The sequence below is a fragment of the Protopterus annectens genome, chromosome 2.part0 (genome assembly GCF_019279795.1).
Source record: "Protopterus annectens isolate FY-2018-M chromosome 2.part0, PAN1.0, whole genome shotgun sequence".
Taxonomy (NCBI): domain Eukaryota; kingdom Metazoa; phylum Chordata; order Ceratodontiformes; family Protopteridae; genus Protopterus; species Protopterus annectens.
In genome coordinates this window covers 732,783,597-732,798,596 of record NC_056728.1, presented here as the reverse complement: position 1 = coordinate 732,798,596, position 15,000 = coordinate 732,783,597, and the positions used below count along the sequence as shown (strand labels likewise).

General features: G+C 36.7%; 1 protein-coding gene across 1 annotated transcript in view; it reads right to left on the bottom strand.

Moving 5' to 3' along the window:
- LOC122792776 (interleukin enhancer-binding factor 3-like) overlaps positions 1–15,000 on the bottom strand; it is an 82,331-nt gene that overhangs the window by 12,954 nt on the left and 54,377 nt on the right. Inside the window, exons 12-14 of the mRNA XM_044060346.1 lie at positions 11,810–12,004; positions 5,585–5,722; positions 243–428 (exon numbers count right to left, since the gene is read on the bottom strand). Of these exons, the coding sequence (XP_043916281.1) occupies positions 243–428; positions 5,585–5,722; positions 11,810–12,004 (519 nt within the window). The remainder of the gene's footprint in view (positions 1–242; positions 429–5,584; positions 5,723–11,809; positions 12,005–15,000) is intronic.

Genomic DNA, 15,000 nt, shown 5'->3' with positions numbered 1-15,000 from the left:
CATCTGGTTCTACAGCTGATACTCTACAGCTTCATGCGGATTTTTTTCCAAATAATGCCACCATTTGCACATACTACACACTTCATGCTATAGACACAACAAGCTATGTACATATATCTAAACTGTTACTGGTCCTGTAACTATACAGATTTTTATGCACACTTCTGGTCATATAAAACAAAAAACAAGTCTTCTACACTGATACAGCCATAACAACAGAAGGAAGTTTAAAAAAAAATTACCTCTGGCACTCTTTCTATTGCATCTGCTCTTCTTCCCACTGCAGGAGCCATTTTCTTCTTATCTCTGTTAGCAGGTAGGACATCATCATGTAGGAAAAGTTTCTCAAGTGCAGCCAGTGCAGCTTGTGCCTTCGCTGTTTTCTTATTTGGTCCTTCACCAGTGAACTTCTGCCCATCAATTTCAACCTGTTAAAATACCAAAGTAATATCTGAACTTCAAAAATCATACACCATCTATTTATCTGGCCTATGTTTAGGAAAGAACCAAGGTGGTAAGAGTACTGCATTGATATAACTTGACCAGGACTACAGGGATGTCTCCCTTCCTCTTTTGTCAGGAAGATTATTTGGTTTCTACTCATTTACACATAAATGCAAAACCTTAATCCTTTCAGAGGTTGCAGGACACTCCATGTTTTCATTGCTAGAATTGAATCAGTATTCAATTGTTAATTCAATCTATGTTGGAATTTTCACTTTTTTCTGCAACATGACTGTCATAGTCATCTATGTCAAAGTCAAACTGTACTTATAAACACATTATTCATATATGGGTGTTATATGATTCAACGCTGCATGCATTTTGTTGCGAGCTGAAAATCTGGTAATATTTGTCGGTGGTAAAACTGATCAAATTATGTAATGGACAAAATTTAGCAGATCAATTGTTACATAATTCAAGGTTTTCCCCCTTTCTACAAGGTTGTACAACATTAGTATATTTAATTTATGGGGGTATGTTTGTGAAGCAGCATATAAAACTGCTTTACAAAAAAAATCTTATTCATTGCAAGAGTATTATTACAGAAGACTAAAGCTTCATCAGCATATTACCACAGAACCAGCTTGCCCTTGTTGCTTTGTTACAGCTTGAAGGCCTACCATCATCTTGCAACCTGGAAATGCTTTCATGCATGCCCTTCAAAAGAGCTACAGGCAGATGAAGATACATGGCTGGAAAGTCCTGAGCTGGCCTGTCTGCTAGGCATATTATCCTTAGGGAATAATTTGCTAGAGACAAATATGGATGTAACACAAAGGAAGATCTTTGAGAAGAGGGTGCAAGAAAGTATCACATAAAAAGTTGAGAAGCTTTAGTCTTTGCATTTGTGGAAGACAGAAAGACAAACAAGAGAAAAACATATTCAGAGAAACTGAAAGGTGATAGGTGCAACCATATTAGGAGAAGCCGGTCCTTCACTCAAACTTAAATATTATTCTATTTAACTGAATGCAAGTGTGTTGCAAAGCTATCATTGCTGTCTCATACTGCCTATTTTTTCTAGGCGTGCAAGCCTTCTTTCTGGAGTCTTTGTATGTCCTCTCTATATCTCCACGGATTTTTCACCTAATGCTCGGGTTTCTCACAAATCCTAAGACATGTCAGAGGTAAAATTACAATCCTTAAAAATTATCCCATAGATGCGCATGCTATGTATACGCAAGTGCTTGCATATAGTGACAGACTGATGTCCTATCCAGAATTAGTATCTCTACCACATGCTTAATGAGCACTAGGATAGGCAGTAACTACTCTATGACCCTGCGAGGGATAAAGAATTTATCTGAGTATAAATAATTATAACCAAGCATGCGAACAATGGGAAGGGCTTCTGTATTGCCTCTCAAACCCTGACTTTCTATCTAGGAAGTCCCAGGCTCCTAATATTTAAACAAAGCAGTCAAACTGTTTAAATGAAAGACTGAAGTGATATGTACTGTCACTTGAAAAGAGCTACAGGACACTCTGAATGTTGCACAGCTTGTGGGCTACAAATGATAGCCTGGAAAAGGCTTGCAAGTTAAGAACTACTGGAATCAGAAGCATTAGGAAGTTACCTGTCAGTTTACTCTGGCAATCAGTGAGGGGATGAAGGAAAGGGATTAGAAACTCCAAAAATAAATCAGCTGGCCAGTGCTGACAAATAAGTTGAGCATCCCCCAATACTCTAGGAGCTAAAGAAAAAATGACTGCATTTTAACTAGATGGCTCAATTATACTCCCAGTCAGGAATTCCACCCTCAAATTGGTCCTTAATTAAAAAAAAAAACAACAAACAAACAAGTTAGCAAACTCATTCTGGACTGTAAATGTTTAGACACAATCCAAGAAATCGCTTAACCTTTTAATAAAGTTTAATTTGAGTTGTATGCTACCTGGTCATTGGTTTTTAGTCTATTTCATGGCACAGACATCATCAGAACCATGTAAAACTAAACTTAAAAAGTGAATCAAGAGAGTTTAAAAAAACAGACCCCCCCCCAAAAAAAAACAACAATCAGCAACAATGTTGTAAAAAACCCACTGTTTAAATTAAAAGGAAAGACACTTAAATGTGATGAATTACAACGTAACATTCTAATAATCACAATGTTAAAAAGTATTGAAATAAAATAGGCTAAACATCATAATAAAGAGGCTCTTTTATATATTATTATATCATATTTAAATATAGCCTCATTCAACCCAGGCAGATTGGCTGCATCTAAACGCAACTGCATGTCATTAAAAGTCAGTTTATAAAATATCAAGGTTGACATCAGATGATAATGAATGTAGAGTCCAGAGTCCAGTTTAATAAATTAAAAGAAATGTTTCTGGAATGTGGCTACCAAGCTAGTCTAGTTGATAACTTTAATTTAAAAATACTTTCTGAAAGAGCTGATAAAATTGCCCAGATTATTAATAAGGGGCTTCACAATTCTGATCCTTGTACACCAACTTATATAGAGAGGTTAATCAGCTTAACCATAATTCATGACGTTCTTATAATTCTAATAACATGTTTTTTCACTATTCCCTGGATTCTTGGAATATAAAGAATATTATATACAAACATTAGTGTATTTTACAAGGGGATCATGATTTTAAAGTTTGTTTCAAGACACCTCCTGTTTTTATTTTTATAAACAGATTGGACATCAAAAGAATATTAGAAAGACTGTTTAAAACTTGCTATAATGCTTCTTTTAAAACCAAGTGGTATGGATGCTGTAACTGGTGTCCATATGTTGATACACACCTTGAAGGTGAATTATTTAACAAAATAAGCATATGATTAGTTAAAGGTAGATATTTTTGTTTCACTGGCAAGGTGGTTTACTTGCTCAGATGCTGTTCATGCCTGGCTTTCTATGTCAGGAAAACAAATAATGCTTCTGTACAGCATAAGTAAAAAAGATAACTATAGTGCCTAAGCTAAAGATGCAGTTTCTTGTACTAATTGCAACATGTTTAAATGTTTTATTTTGGAAAGATTTACTCAGATACTTATGGTGGTGATTGGCAGAACTGGCTGCTACACAAAAATTGTTTGGCAGCTGTGTTTATATGCATTCAATTTGCCTCGGTTGAATGAGGCTATAGCTATTGAACTTAAATATAGAGCCTCTTTATTATGTTTTAGCCTACTTTATATTAATACTTTTTAAGATTGTGATCATTAGAATGTTACATTGCAATTCATCACATTTAAGTATCTGTGCCTTTAATTTAAATGCCATTTTTTGCAACATTGTTGCTGACTGTTGTTTTTTGTAGGGGGTGTGTCTGTATGTTTTTTTTTAACTTTACTGATTCAATTTTAAGTTGTATATGCTTCTGATGATGTCTACGCTATGAAACAGACAAAAACACTTAACCTTTTAGTACCTGGTTGTTGTTTTTTAGGATTGGTTCTTAATTCAGGAAGAACAATTTTCTGCTTAAACCTTCTTCTAGGAAGTCTAAGAACCCAGAGACACCACTGCCAAAATCCATTCCCAAAAGCACATTATTTCATTTTAATAAATATTTAATTAACACCAGAATAGTCACACAGTGCCTAAATGGTAAGAAATGCTTCATTTGTGAGGAAGATGATGGTCACCATGACAATAAATGATGAAGAAAAGCAACCCACTCATTTAACCAGTCCAGAAACAGCCACTAAAAGTAAAAAACTGGAATTTTAATAGATTTGCAAGTCACAGAGGTTTAAGTGGCAAATTTACAAGTATATCCTGGTATGTGGAATCATAGGGACTGCTACTGATGTCAATCCATGAAGCAAAAGGGTAATCTAAGATGCATGCATAGGGCAATGACACTTCCACACCAATACGAAAATGCTTGTGTCTGGAAGAAAGAATAAAAAACATTTAAGATTTACTTATACTGGCAAACGAGAGACTTTTTTTGTGGTTTAAAGCATTGCCTAGAGTTCCACATAGGAGTGAAATCATTCACAAGGATGAAAGGAGGAAACTACTACAAACAATCTAAGCAAAAAAGTAAAACCTTTTCAATAATCTGGAAAAGCAGCCACAAATACATCTGTACTTTATGAACATACGTAAATATTGCATGTGAAGAAACACCTGAAACTAAATGCAGGAACCTTTTGTTGCAACTTCTGATCTTCAGATGAAGGAAAGATGCCTGAAGTTCCAGACAGCACATCCAGTTCCCTCAACCAAACAGCACAAAAACAGTCTGGAAGACATGCTAAGCTGTTGCCTTGTAAAGTTTCATATTCCTATGCTCAGCTATGGTTCAAAGCCCTATATACTATACTTGCAATAACTTAAAATCTCAGTATATGCTGATAGGTGTAGAACTGTTGGATCTATTTTGTAAGATGCACAATGTTTACATTTTGGACATCTAATATCACTTGAAGGGGTGGTGTTCATGTCAGGAAACAAAATGGCATATCAAAAAATAGAACAAAATCACAAGGTGTAACCTTTTCTTACATCCACAGTGACTCACATGTGCTCTGTAAAGGAGCTAATGCTATGAAGAGAAGAATGTATCCTGCTAGACAAGGTGATCAGATGAATAGCCAAGACTGCTGTACAGAAGGCTCTGACCCCCCCCCCCCACCCAAAGATTAAGCTTATCTTTCTCCATCATGCCGGCATACAGAACATGTTAACAAAGCCTTGTCTCCCTAACTGGTGATGGTAGACCTATCATGGGACCCTTCAAACAGATCTCAAATGAAAGGAATTAGCACCATGCAAGACAGGCTTTTTGTTTGTTTGGTTGGTTGGTTTTTTGTTTGTTTGTTTGTTAGGATGTATTGGTAACTAGCTTTAGGAATCATAAGAAGCCATTGGAAAGGGCCTCACCAAACACGGTCTTCAGATCTTCAATGAAGTAACACCCATGTTAACAACAGTATACAACTGTATGTAGACTGACCTGATTTCCCAGTGCAGCAAATAAAACAGACCATGCCCAAATCTGAAAATATATAATCAAAACCCTAAAACAACCCCAAACATTAACTTATATTTGTAAAAAGTAAATAAGTAAATAAAAATCAGAAAACAAGTTGCGAACATATACACATTACCTGCATAATAAAACGTTTGTCATGGCAGCAACCAGATTCAGGCAGTACTTCATATTTTAGACCTTTTTGCCAGTCATTCAGTTCCAGCACAGGATTTTTCCCATTTTTTGTGAAAACTGGACCAAGTAGTTTTGGAGCCTTAAAACAAACAAAAACTTTTTACTCAAGACCAGAGAAGGCACATTAAGACATCACATTAAAGCTTGGAAAAAAGCATGTTTAAGATACACTAATGTCTTTCAGCTTTTTCCGGTTAGGGGTCACCACAGCGGAACTCCAGTCTACTAATAATTGGCAGTGAATTTTTATGGTGCCGAGGTGCCAGCCCGACACCCAACCTTCAAAGAAGGCACACCCATTCATGCACATACCTGCATGTCTTTAAATGCCGCTCGACCGCGAGGACCACACAGAAGGCGCTACAGCCGAGAATCGAACCAGTGAACCTTTTGCTGTGAGGCAACAACGCTAACCGCTGCACCACCACAGCCTATAAAAGCATGTTTAAGATAACTGGCTGTAATCCTGCATTGCTGAGGTGAGGGATGGGTTGTAAAAGTATACAGATCATGATTTTAAGTAAAATTTACATGCTTATTCTTACTTCTGCATAGAGGAATGGCTGAATTAAGGCCACTGACTTGAACAAACATGTTTAAAAAAGCTGTTCTATATAACAGGTGGGAATAATAACTTCTTATCATAATGGCAACACTTCCCATTTTATCTCTGAATATGCATGGTTTCACAGGTATGCACAACAAAGAAAGAGTAGCAAACTATATTAAGAAATGAGGAGTGCAAATAGCTATGCTACAGGAGATGCATTTGAAAGAAATAAGCATGTGAATTTGATAAAGAAAGGATTTCAGGATGGTTATTCAGTGGAATATCTGGGACAACGGAAAAGGGGAGAACTTCTATTAACTGCTAGAGGAGTTCCAATAGTGATTGAAGATGAAAAAGATCATAATGATAAATCTGTAGTAGTAAGAAACTAATGGCAGGGGAAGAGGATTATGCCGGCATATATTTACATTCCACCTAAAACTGCTACAGTGATTTAAGAAAATTCTGGGAGAAATAATCAACTTTCATAAGGGAATACTACTTATAGGTGGGGACTGGAATTTGATTTGCAGCAGTGAGGCTGTGTCTGGGGGCGTAGAAGGGAAAATATAAAAAAAGAAAGTAGATATTTGAAGACATTTATGAAAATGATTGGTATGAAAGATGTGAAATCAGTAATAAGAGCTCAGAGAGAATTTACATATTATTCCCCAAGATAAAAACTGGGATAGGCTAGACAAAAATTATATTTCACAAGAACATGTGCATTTAGTTATAAGTTTTGGTGCACATTTAGCAACTATTTTAGATAATGTGCCAATAACAACTAAAATAAAATGCAGAGTAATGAAATTAAAATGAGAGATTGGCGTTTCTCCACCTATCTGTTAAACAGAGCGGAATTTAAGGAATGGATAGTGGAAATTATTCAGGAGTTATTAGGATAGATAGAAGTTGCTTCAGAAAATATAGCTAGGGAGTAGGATAAAATGAAAGGGGAGTTTAAAACAGGGTAGAAATAAAATAAAAAAGAGATTTGGTTAAGAAATAAGAATTTTTTAGAGGGGCTGACATAGATTAAAGTATTACAGAATAAGGGGACTTTCACAGAACAAAAAGTAGCACAATTGCAGAGTGATAAAGAAAAAATAAGGAACTACCTGGATAATATGCATGAGTTTAGAAAGATTGCTGTTAAGCAACTGTTTTTTGAAAATAACTCCAGAGCACAAAAACGTTTAGCACAACGGCTCATGCAGCAGAAAGTAGAAAGGGCTGTTGTCAAGCTTAGGGAGCTTATAACAAGGTAAATAATCAGAGATCCTGCAGCAGTATTAGAAATATTTTAGGAATTTTATGAAAATCTGTATAAAGCAAAGAAATGCAGAAATCAGAGAAGCAGTACAAATTGAAATATTTATGCAAGAATTGAATATGCCAAGGTTAGAGGTAGATAAGGCTCAATTACTAACAGTCAGGACAGGAGGAAATGAGATAAAAATGATGATGTGTAACCAATGTATAGGAAAGTCCCCAGGAATAGATAGTACTCCTGCAGATGTTAGGAAGCTAGGAGGGAAAAGTGATAAAGATCTGGGAGGTTTTGTTTAACAGTATTTTAAGAGGAGGAGAAGTACCAACATCCTGGAAGAGAGCAGTGGTAATTATAATACCTAAACATGGTAAAGACCCATCAGATCCAGCTTCATACAGGCCCATTTCAATTCTAAACCATGATTATGAAGTAATTATGTCTATAATGGCTAATAGAATGTCAAAGGTGTTGCCAAAATTGATAGAGATGGATCGATGTAGTTTTGTGGAGGGGAGGCAAACATTTGACATTAACAGAACAATAATCCACAGGGAAGAAGAATGTAAGAAAATACCACTGTTGTTGGTGGGTCTTGACGCAGAGAAATCATCCGACAAAGTACGCTGACATTTTATGAGTAGGGCAATGGAAGCATTTGCATTTCCTGATACAATAATAAGGTTTCTTAGGAGAATCACAGGTGAAAATTAAAGTGGGCGGGTTCCTCTCTGATACGTTATTTTTGACAAGGGAACCAGCAGGGATATCCTCTTTCCTCTTTGTTATTTGTGTTATATTTAGAACCAATGGCAAAGAAAATAAGGGATTCAGAAATTGAATGATATAATCAGTATGGTAATCAAAAAATGTTGGCTTTATTTGCAGGTGATATTATTATGCACCTGATAAAACCAAAAAATGACATTTCAGTGCTGCAGAGCATTCTGAGATAGTTTCTAATCTTTTTAGGATACAAAATTAATGAATATAAAACTAATGTAATAGCTGTAAACCATGTACCCACTCACAAGTATGTTCAGTAATACCCAGACTTATGAGGACAAGCTAAAATGAAGTAATTTATGGGTTAAAAATGATTATGTTATGGCAGCTAAGGATATGTGGGAAGAGACTATGTAAAAGATAACACAAAAACTGATAAACTGGAAGCTCTGTTCTATGGATATAGATAGCAAGATACAAGCAGTAAAAATGTTTTAGTTCCTTTAGTTTTATACCTAGGTCAGGCATACTTTTATCAACCAGATGAGAAGTTGTGGATATCAATTAATAAAGAGTTGAAGGATTTTATCTAATACAGGAAGAGGGCAAGGGTCAAGTGTGATAAATTGATCCTTCCAATAGAACAAGGTGGTTTGAGATTACCTGATTTGAAGATATATTTCAGAGCTACTCAGTTAAGGCTCACATACATAGCCCAAGCAGAAGCTATAATTCAAAGTGTAAAGAGATAATTATGAAACGGGGGTTAGCTCACAAAATAAGGAGCTACTGGGATTTTGGATGCAGATCCTTTAAAAGAAAAACAGCAGCCATACAGAATATTACATTCATAAAGTAGCAGAAAGTATTCTATAAATTAAGCCAACAAGGAATGGAGAAAGGAGATTCTGTGATAGGGATGATTGCAATTAGGGGTAGAAAGATTAGGCAAGAGAGGGCTGGAATTTACTGGAGAATGCTGGCAAAGGAACTAAGGTATTGGGAACAAATAACTAAGGAGACAGGTAACAGAATGGAAAAGAGTAAGAATGTCTTTTGACTGCAGACTAGAGACTGCCTTCCCTTCAAGGATTGATATCGGAGTATAGGCAAAGAGAAAGGAATAGGGAGATGCTAAGTGAAAAAGCAGCACTGGTAGAGTTTTTAGTAGAATCTAGAACAGAAGCTGCTGCTAACTACATGATAACTATAGGAATCAATTGAAGGAGGTTGGAAAAAAATGGGAAAAAAGATTGGATAAGCAATTCACAAAGAAACAATGGAAGGATATACATATGGCTCCCAAATATATAACAAAGTCTTGAAGATTTAGGATTTTTGCTTGGAAGTGTTTGCATCAGCATTTTTTTTACCCAAAGCAGACTTCAAAGAATATTTCAGGTAGACTACAAATGTTGGAGGTGTGACAGGGAAGAAAGAGGCAATTGGGAACATATTTTCTGGGGAGTTGGCAGAATTTAAAAAATTCTGTGCAGACCTAGAGGGTGAGCAAACTGGTGTAACTAAAGCAATTATTTTTGAGCTGTGATACGGGATCTGAATTTCCTAGACATGGTAAGGCTTTACTGAGTTTAATTCTGGCGACTGCCAAGAAAAACAATTACTAGAAAATGGAAATCAAAGTCTAAACCAACTCTATTAGAAATAGAGAATATAATAACAGAGATAAAAGAACTGGAAATGGGATCTTTATATAGAAAATGGTAGGAGCAAATTACAAAGAAAACATGGGAACTGTGGAAACAATACGCACAGAATAATGTTTTGGAGGAGGAATGAGATTTAACGGAAGGCAGGAACTGAACGAGCTATTTAATGTTTGACTGGCAATGACTGTAAAGAAGATATATGGAATGCATAATGTTTGAAAATATGTCAGTATGGTTTGCTTTGATTTATATAAGGTTATGGTTACCTATTCATAAGTAATAACTCAATAAAGATGTTTTTGTTTAAAAAATTATGCACAGCATTTTCATTATTCCTTAATAGTGCTGTACGACATACATTGACTGTGCTTCCCTTCACAGCCGAAATTCCTGATCACACCTCCAGGAAGTAGCCTTGTACCTCACTCAGTAGTTGTTCTAATCTTCTTTAATTATAGTTCAGACATTAGCTGAGTTCTAACCATAATGGTATAAGAAAGAGCTGAGAGAAGGGTTCACCCCCTATTTAGAAGAGCTTCCTTGATAGTGAAAACTCTGAAGAAGAGCAGATGCTTTTCATCTAATGGGTGCTGTACAGGATAAACTCACCAGCTGAATGAGATTCCCTGAAGGAGACAAGGGTTTCCTGAGGAAGGTGACCTGCAGGTACATAACAGTGGTTTGCAGAAAGTACTTTATTGGATCTGCTGGCCTCCTAGTTGGCTACTAGATGAAGTAGATACCCTGCTGTGAGAAGCCATGAACTGCATATATTAAGTCAACCTACGTGCCTAGCTCCATGATGTAGAGGGCTGAAGTCCTCATTATGATTCCCATCCCCTGAGACTGACTACTGGAAGAGCTAGAGAGATGGGAGTCAGCAACCAGTGTAATGATCTGTCTTGGGGGAGGGAAGTGGTCCATCCCACTGGAATGCAAGCATTTACTGGACAAGAGGTACAAGGTATGCAGTGTATGTTCCAGATATGATTAATGGTTCTGTCAAGCTATGTCTGTGAGGAAGCCTTGATAGGGCATGCGAGGAAATATACACACCCACACAAGAAATGTAGCAGGCTATCACATACACAAGCATGCAAGCCGTACACTCCAGGAAGGGGTTAGGGCCATAGCAGCAAAAAGCCACGAGTAAGACAGAAGCCAAAACATTATCTGTTTAGGTAACCCCTCCTGCCATATGCCTTCACCTACTGTTGAAAGAATGGGCTGAGCAATCATGGAAGGGCTAACAGATGGCAAGCAGTTTTGTGACCAAATTAATACAGAAAAAAATAACCTGCAGCAAGATCTGTGCACTAGTTTCTTGGCAACTGTTTTAGAACAAAATAGATCTGTCTTATGTTGTATGTAGAGTCCTCCAAGCCTTTGAGAACTTTCAGTACTTTCTACTCTCTCCTTGGCAGAATGAGACATTCAGGAAAGACATGAGCCACTAACCAAAATTAGGCAGTAAAGTGGCTGTACCTTCAAAGGCTGCAGACTGCTGAGCATTTTGGTTTAGAATTCTACTAAGTGCTTAATGGAATGTTAATAATTTTTAAAAATTGTAGCACTGTTAAGAAATAATGTTACATGAATTAACCCTTCTAAAGAAGTTGCACATTTATCAGTACCTCTACATGGCAGTTTGCACTTTGAAAATATCCTCTATTAAAGATTTTTTTTTTTTGCAGACCGAGCTCAACCAACTTCTGGTACATTAAACACTCTCCAGTACACATTATGACTTCAAGCTACAGTCACACAGCTACATACAAATATATAAAGTCTACTAATCACACAACTGCGAGGGATATTTTGATATACCATTTAGATCATGTAATGCAACAAACAGGTTTTCTACATTAAAGCTGTAGAAACCTCTGGTATGGTTTCTCCTTTTCTGCAATTTGTCTCTGCCATGGATATTGTTTTCCAGTAGCTCACCTCTGGCATGGTCTCTGTTTCTGTGTTGCTTACACCTGCTTCTCTGCTCACCATGGCAGATATTTCCTTTGCTGTCTCAGTAGGTGTTACATCACTATCTGAATACAGTCTTTTTAGCACTGACATTGCAACATGTGCTTTTGCAGTTTTCTTATTTCTCCCTGTACCAAAAAATGTCTCACCATCGATTTCAGCCTGCCAAAAATATCAAAGTAGTGCTTAGTAAAATTTTAAAAATCTGATATCAGCTTTACTTTTTAATCAGTAGTGCTTTAAGTATTAAAATGCAAACATATTAAAATGGTTCTACCCCTGCATCCATTACAAGGATATAAACAATTCACTCTACTCATTTGCTAACTGGATAGTTGGGCAGGTCTAAGGATTCTTTTTTGTATTCATAACCCAAGGCACATGATATAAACATTTACAGAAAGCAAATAAAGACATTCTTAATACTTAACTGGCAATAAGGAGGGTCCACAGGAACACAATGTGAGATGTCTGAGAAGTGGACCTTAACAGAGACACATACTGACCCTTTGTAAAAAAAAAACGTTGTCAAGAATCTTACAACTGGTGGAGTGGAAACAGCTGTTCATTCAACTTCTAAAGGAGCACAACCTCTTCCATGTAACCAAGTAACACTTTCTATTATTAGGTTTCCGAGCCTTTAGTAATAAGCATACCATGTCTGGAGAGGGCTGCTTCATTTGTGGGATAGCAAATCCTCCATGTGGTGAGTCTCAGATTCTCGCAATTTGGGTGACCCATGGGTCCCTTTGATAAGCTAAGCAGAGTATATCCTGATAGAAATGATAAGAGAGTCTTCTGTGATCATCTTGACTAATGATCCATGGCCGTTCTAGCCAGAGATGGCAGTATTAGGATAAGCCTTGCCTTTTCTCTCTCTTGCTTTTAGCAACAGTTTTGGAAAGAGAAGGATGGAAGGGAGACTCTAGTCACTGCACATTTGCCTTACATCATAGCTTGCAGCAGGATTTATTTACTTAATGGTCATCCTGTGAGGTTGACACATCATTCTTCACAGTGTCCTACTTCAGCACTACAGTCTGAAAGACTTTCCTGTGCAACTAATTCCTGCAAGCTACTCAATGAGCTGGTCAAGTGATTTGTCACTGTATTCCATTCAAAATGGGGGTGTAGAAGGTTCCTTGACTATGGACCAGATACTGTGTTATCATGGACAACTTGCAAAAGGGGTAAGGCTCCATGCTTCCTCACGTGTTGATATACAGCACCATAGAATTCTTTGTCACTAATTTCAGTGTGCAAGACAGAAGCACTGATTTTAAATTAGTACTACATGAATTATTACCATTTTGTCTAGTGCATTACATATAATGTGTATATATAAATATATGTATATACACATATACATACATATATATATATATATATATATATATATATATATATATATATATATATATATATATATATACACACACACACATATATATATATATATATATATATATATATATATACATATATATATATATATATATATATATATATATATATATATTATATATGTGTGTGTGTGTGTGTATGTATGTGTGTGTGTGTATGAATTTCAGCTTGTTGAACTATAAAAAGTTGCAAGTGGCATGGGGGTCAGAAACTCCCCTTTCTCCTCTATCAAGCACATCTCTTAAAAGGCTGTCACCAACCAAGCTGTGTCTCAGAAATTCCAGAAGAAGGGGCAAAAGTTGTCAAATTAATCCAACATTATTTAAGCGGTTGTGGAACTCACTGATTAAGGCTTGCAATAATAAGTATAACATAGTATTTAGACAACATGGTTAAAGACATTTTACAAGGGAGAACACAGGCCATGAAAACTGCCACCCAGTCCTCTTTTAGAAGATTGTAAAGAGGTCGTTAAATGAACCAGAAATACAGGAACTATAGTAGCATGTGGAATAATTAAGTATTTGCAAAAGGCAAAACATCAGTATTATTCCATCATACCACTAACAGGGACATTTTAAATATCCTCTCTTAAATGTCTTTTACATGTCTCTATAGGTTATGCACAACAGGCTTTTATGAAATAGCTAAATAGATTTATGTGGATATTTAATTCAGTCTTTCAGCAGTCTGTTTTGTTTAAGTAATACTGCTATAACAGACATGAGGAACAGATGGTTCACATAAAGTAGTAAAGTATTGCAAACGGCACTGCTCTGCACTAAACAATGGGGCCTACAGTAAAGTGCAGGCTTCTTCTGAACTACCTGTAGATTTGGATAGGATGTGAATAAGGTTCCTAAAGATACAAGGAGCAGACCCATTTTGCCCTTGACAGACTGGTTAGGATGATGCAGGACTGGCAATGCAGGAGCTCTTTAAGTATGCAGATGTTGAGGCTGCTGAGTTTTTGAATGAGTCTGTCATCACTGGCATTAAAAAGGGGGCAAAATGAACTTCCTTGCCCCACTGGGCAAGAAGGGTAGCTATTGAAAATTAAATTATCTGCTTCTTAGTTTGTGTGTAGCAGTGCTCCACAATGGGAGGAACTGCTTAAAACAGGTGCTCATGCAGATCCTAAACAACCTATGATCCCACTCAGTAATTTGACAACTGTGTGTTATAATGGGTTGCAAGAAGCCCATCCAAAGGGTACTACATATGAAGTTAGGAGATTAACTCTAAAGAGTTGCCAGCTGTGATTCAAAGAACTGCTGAGACTCTGCTGGTTATGCTAGGAATTTGCAGTGCCCTGGCACAACAGCTTTCAAAGGAGTTTCCAGTCCTGCGTATCCCTGATCTGTGAACTAATAAGTCAAGGGACCTCGGATTTGTTAAGAATGCCCCAAACAAGACAGTTGTGTTTTTCTTCCCCCCCCCCCACAAGAATATATTGGTCACCCAGTTCAAGACCCATCAGAAACCACTGCAAGACACCTTACAAAGACAGCCTTTTGGTTCTCCTTGGAGTGACAGCCACAAGCCTGAAACCACATTCATACTGCCCATATCTTCCAATACAGCAATATTATTTGTAAGTCAAAGGATGCATAATAAACCACCTCAAAATAATAACCCAAACATCTGTATAAAAACATATTCAGAAATTAAGCTGTAATCATACACAGATTACCTGCAAGTAAAGATATACACATTACCTGCATAACAAAGTGCTTGTTTTGGCAGTTACCAGT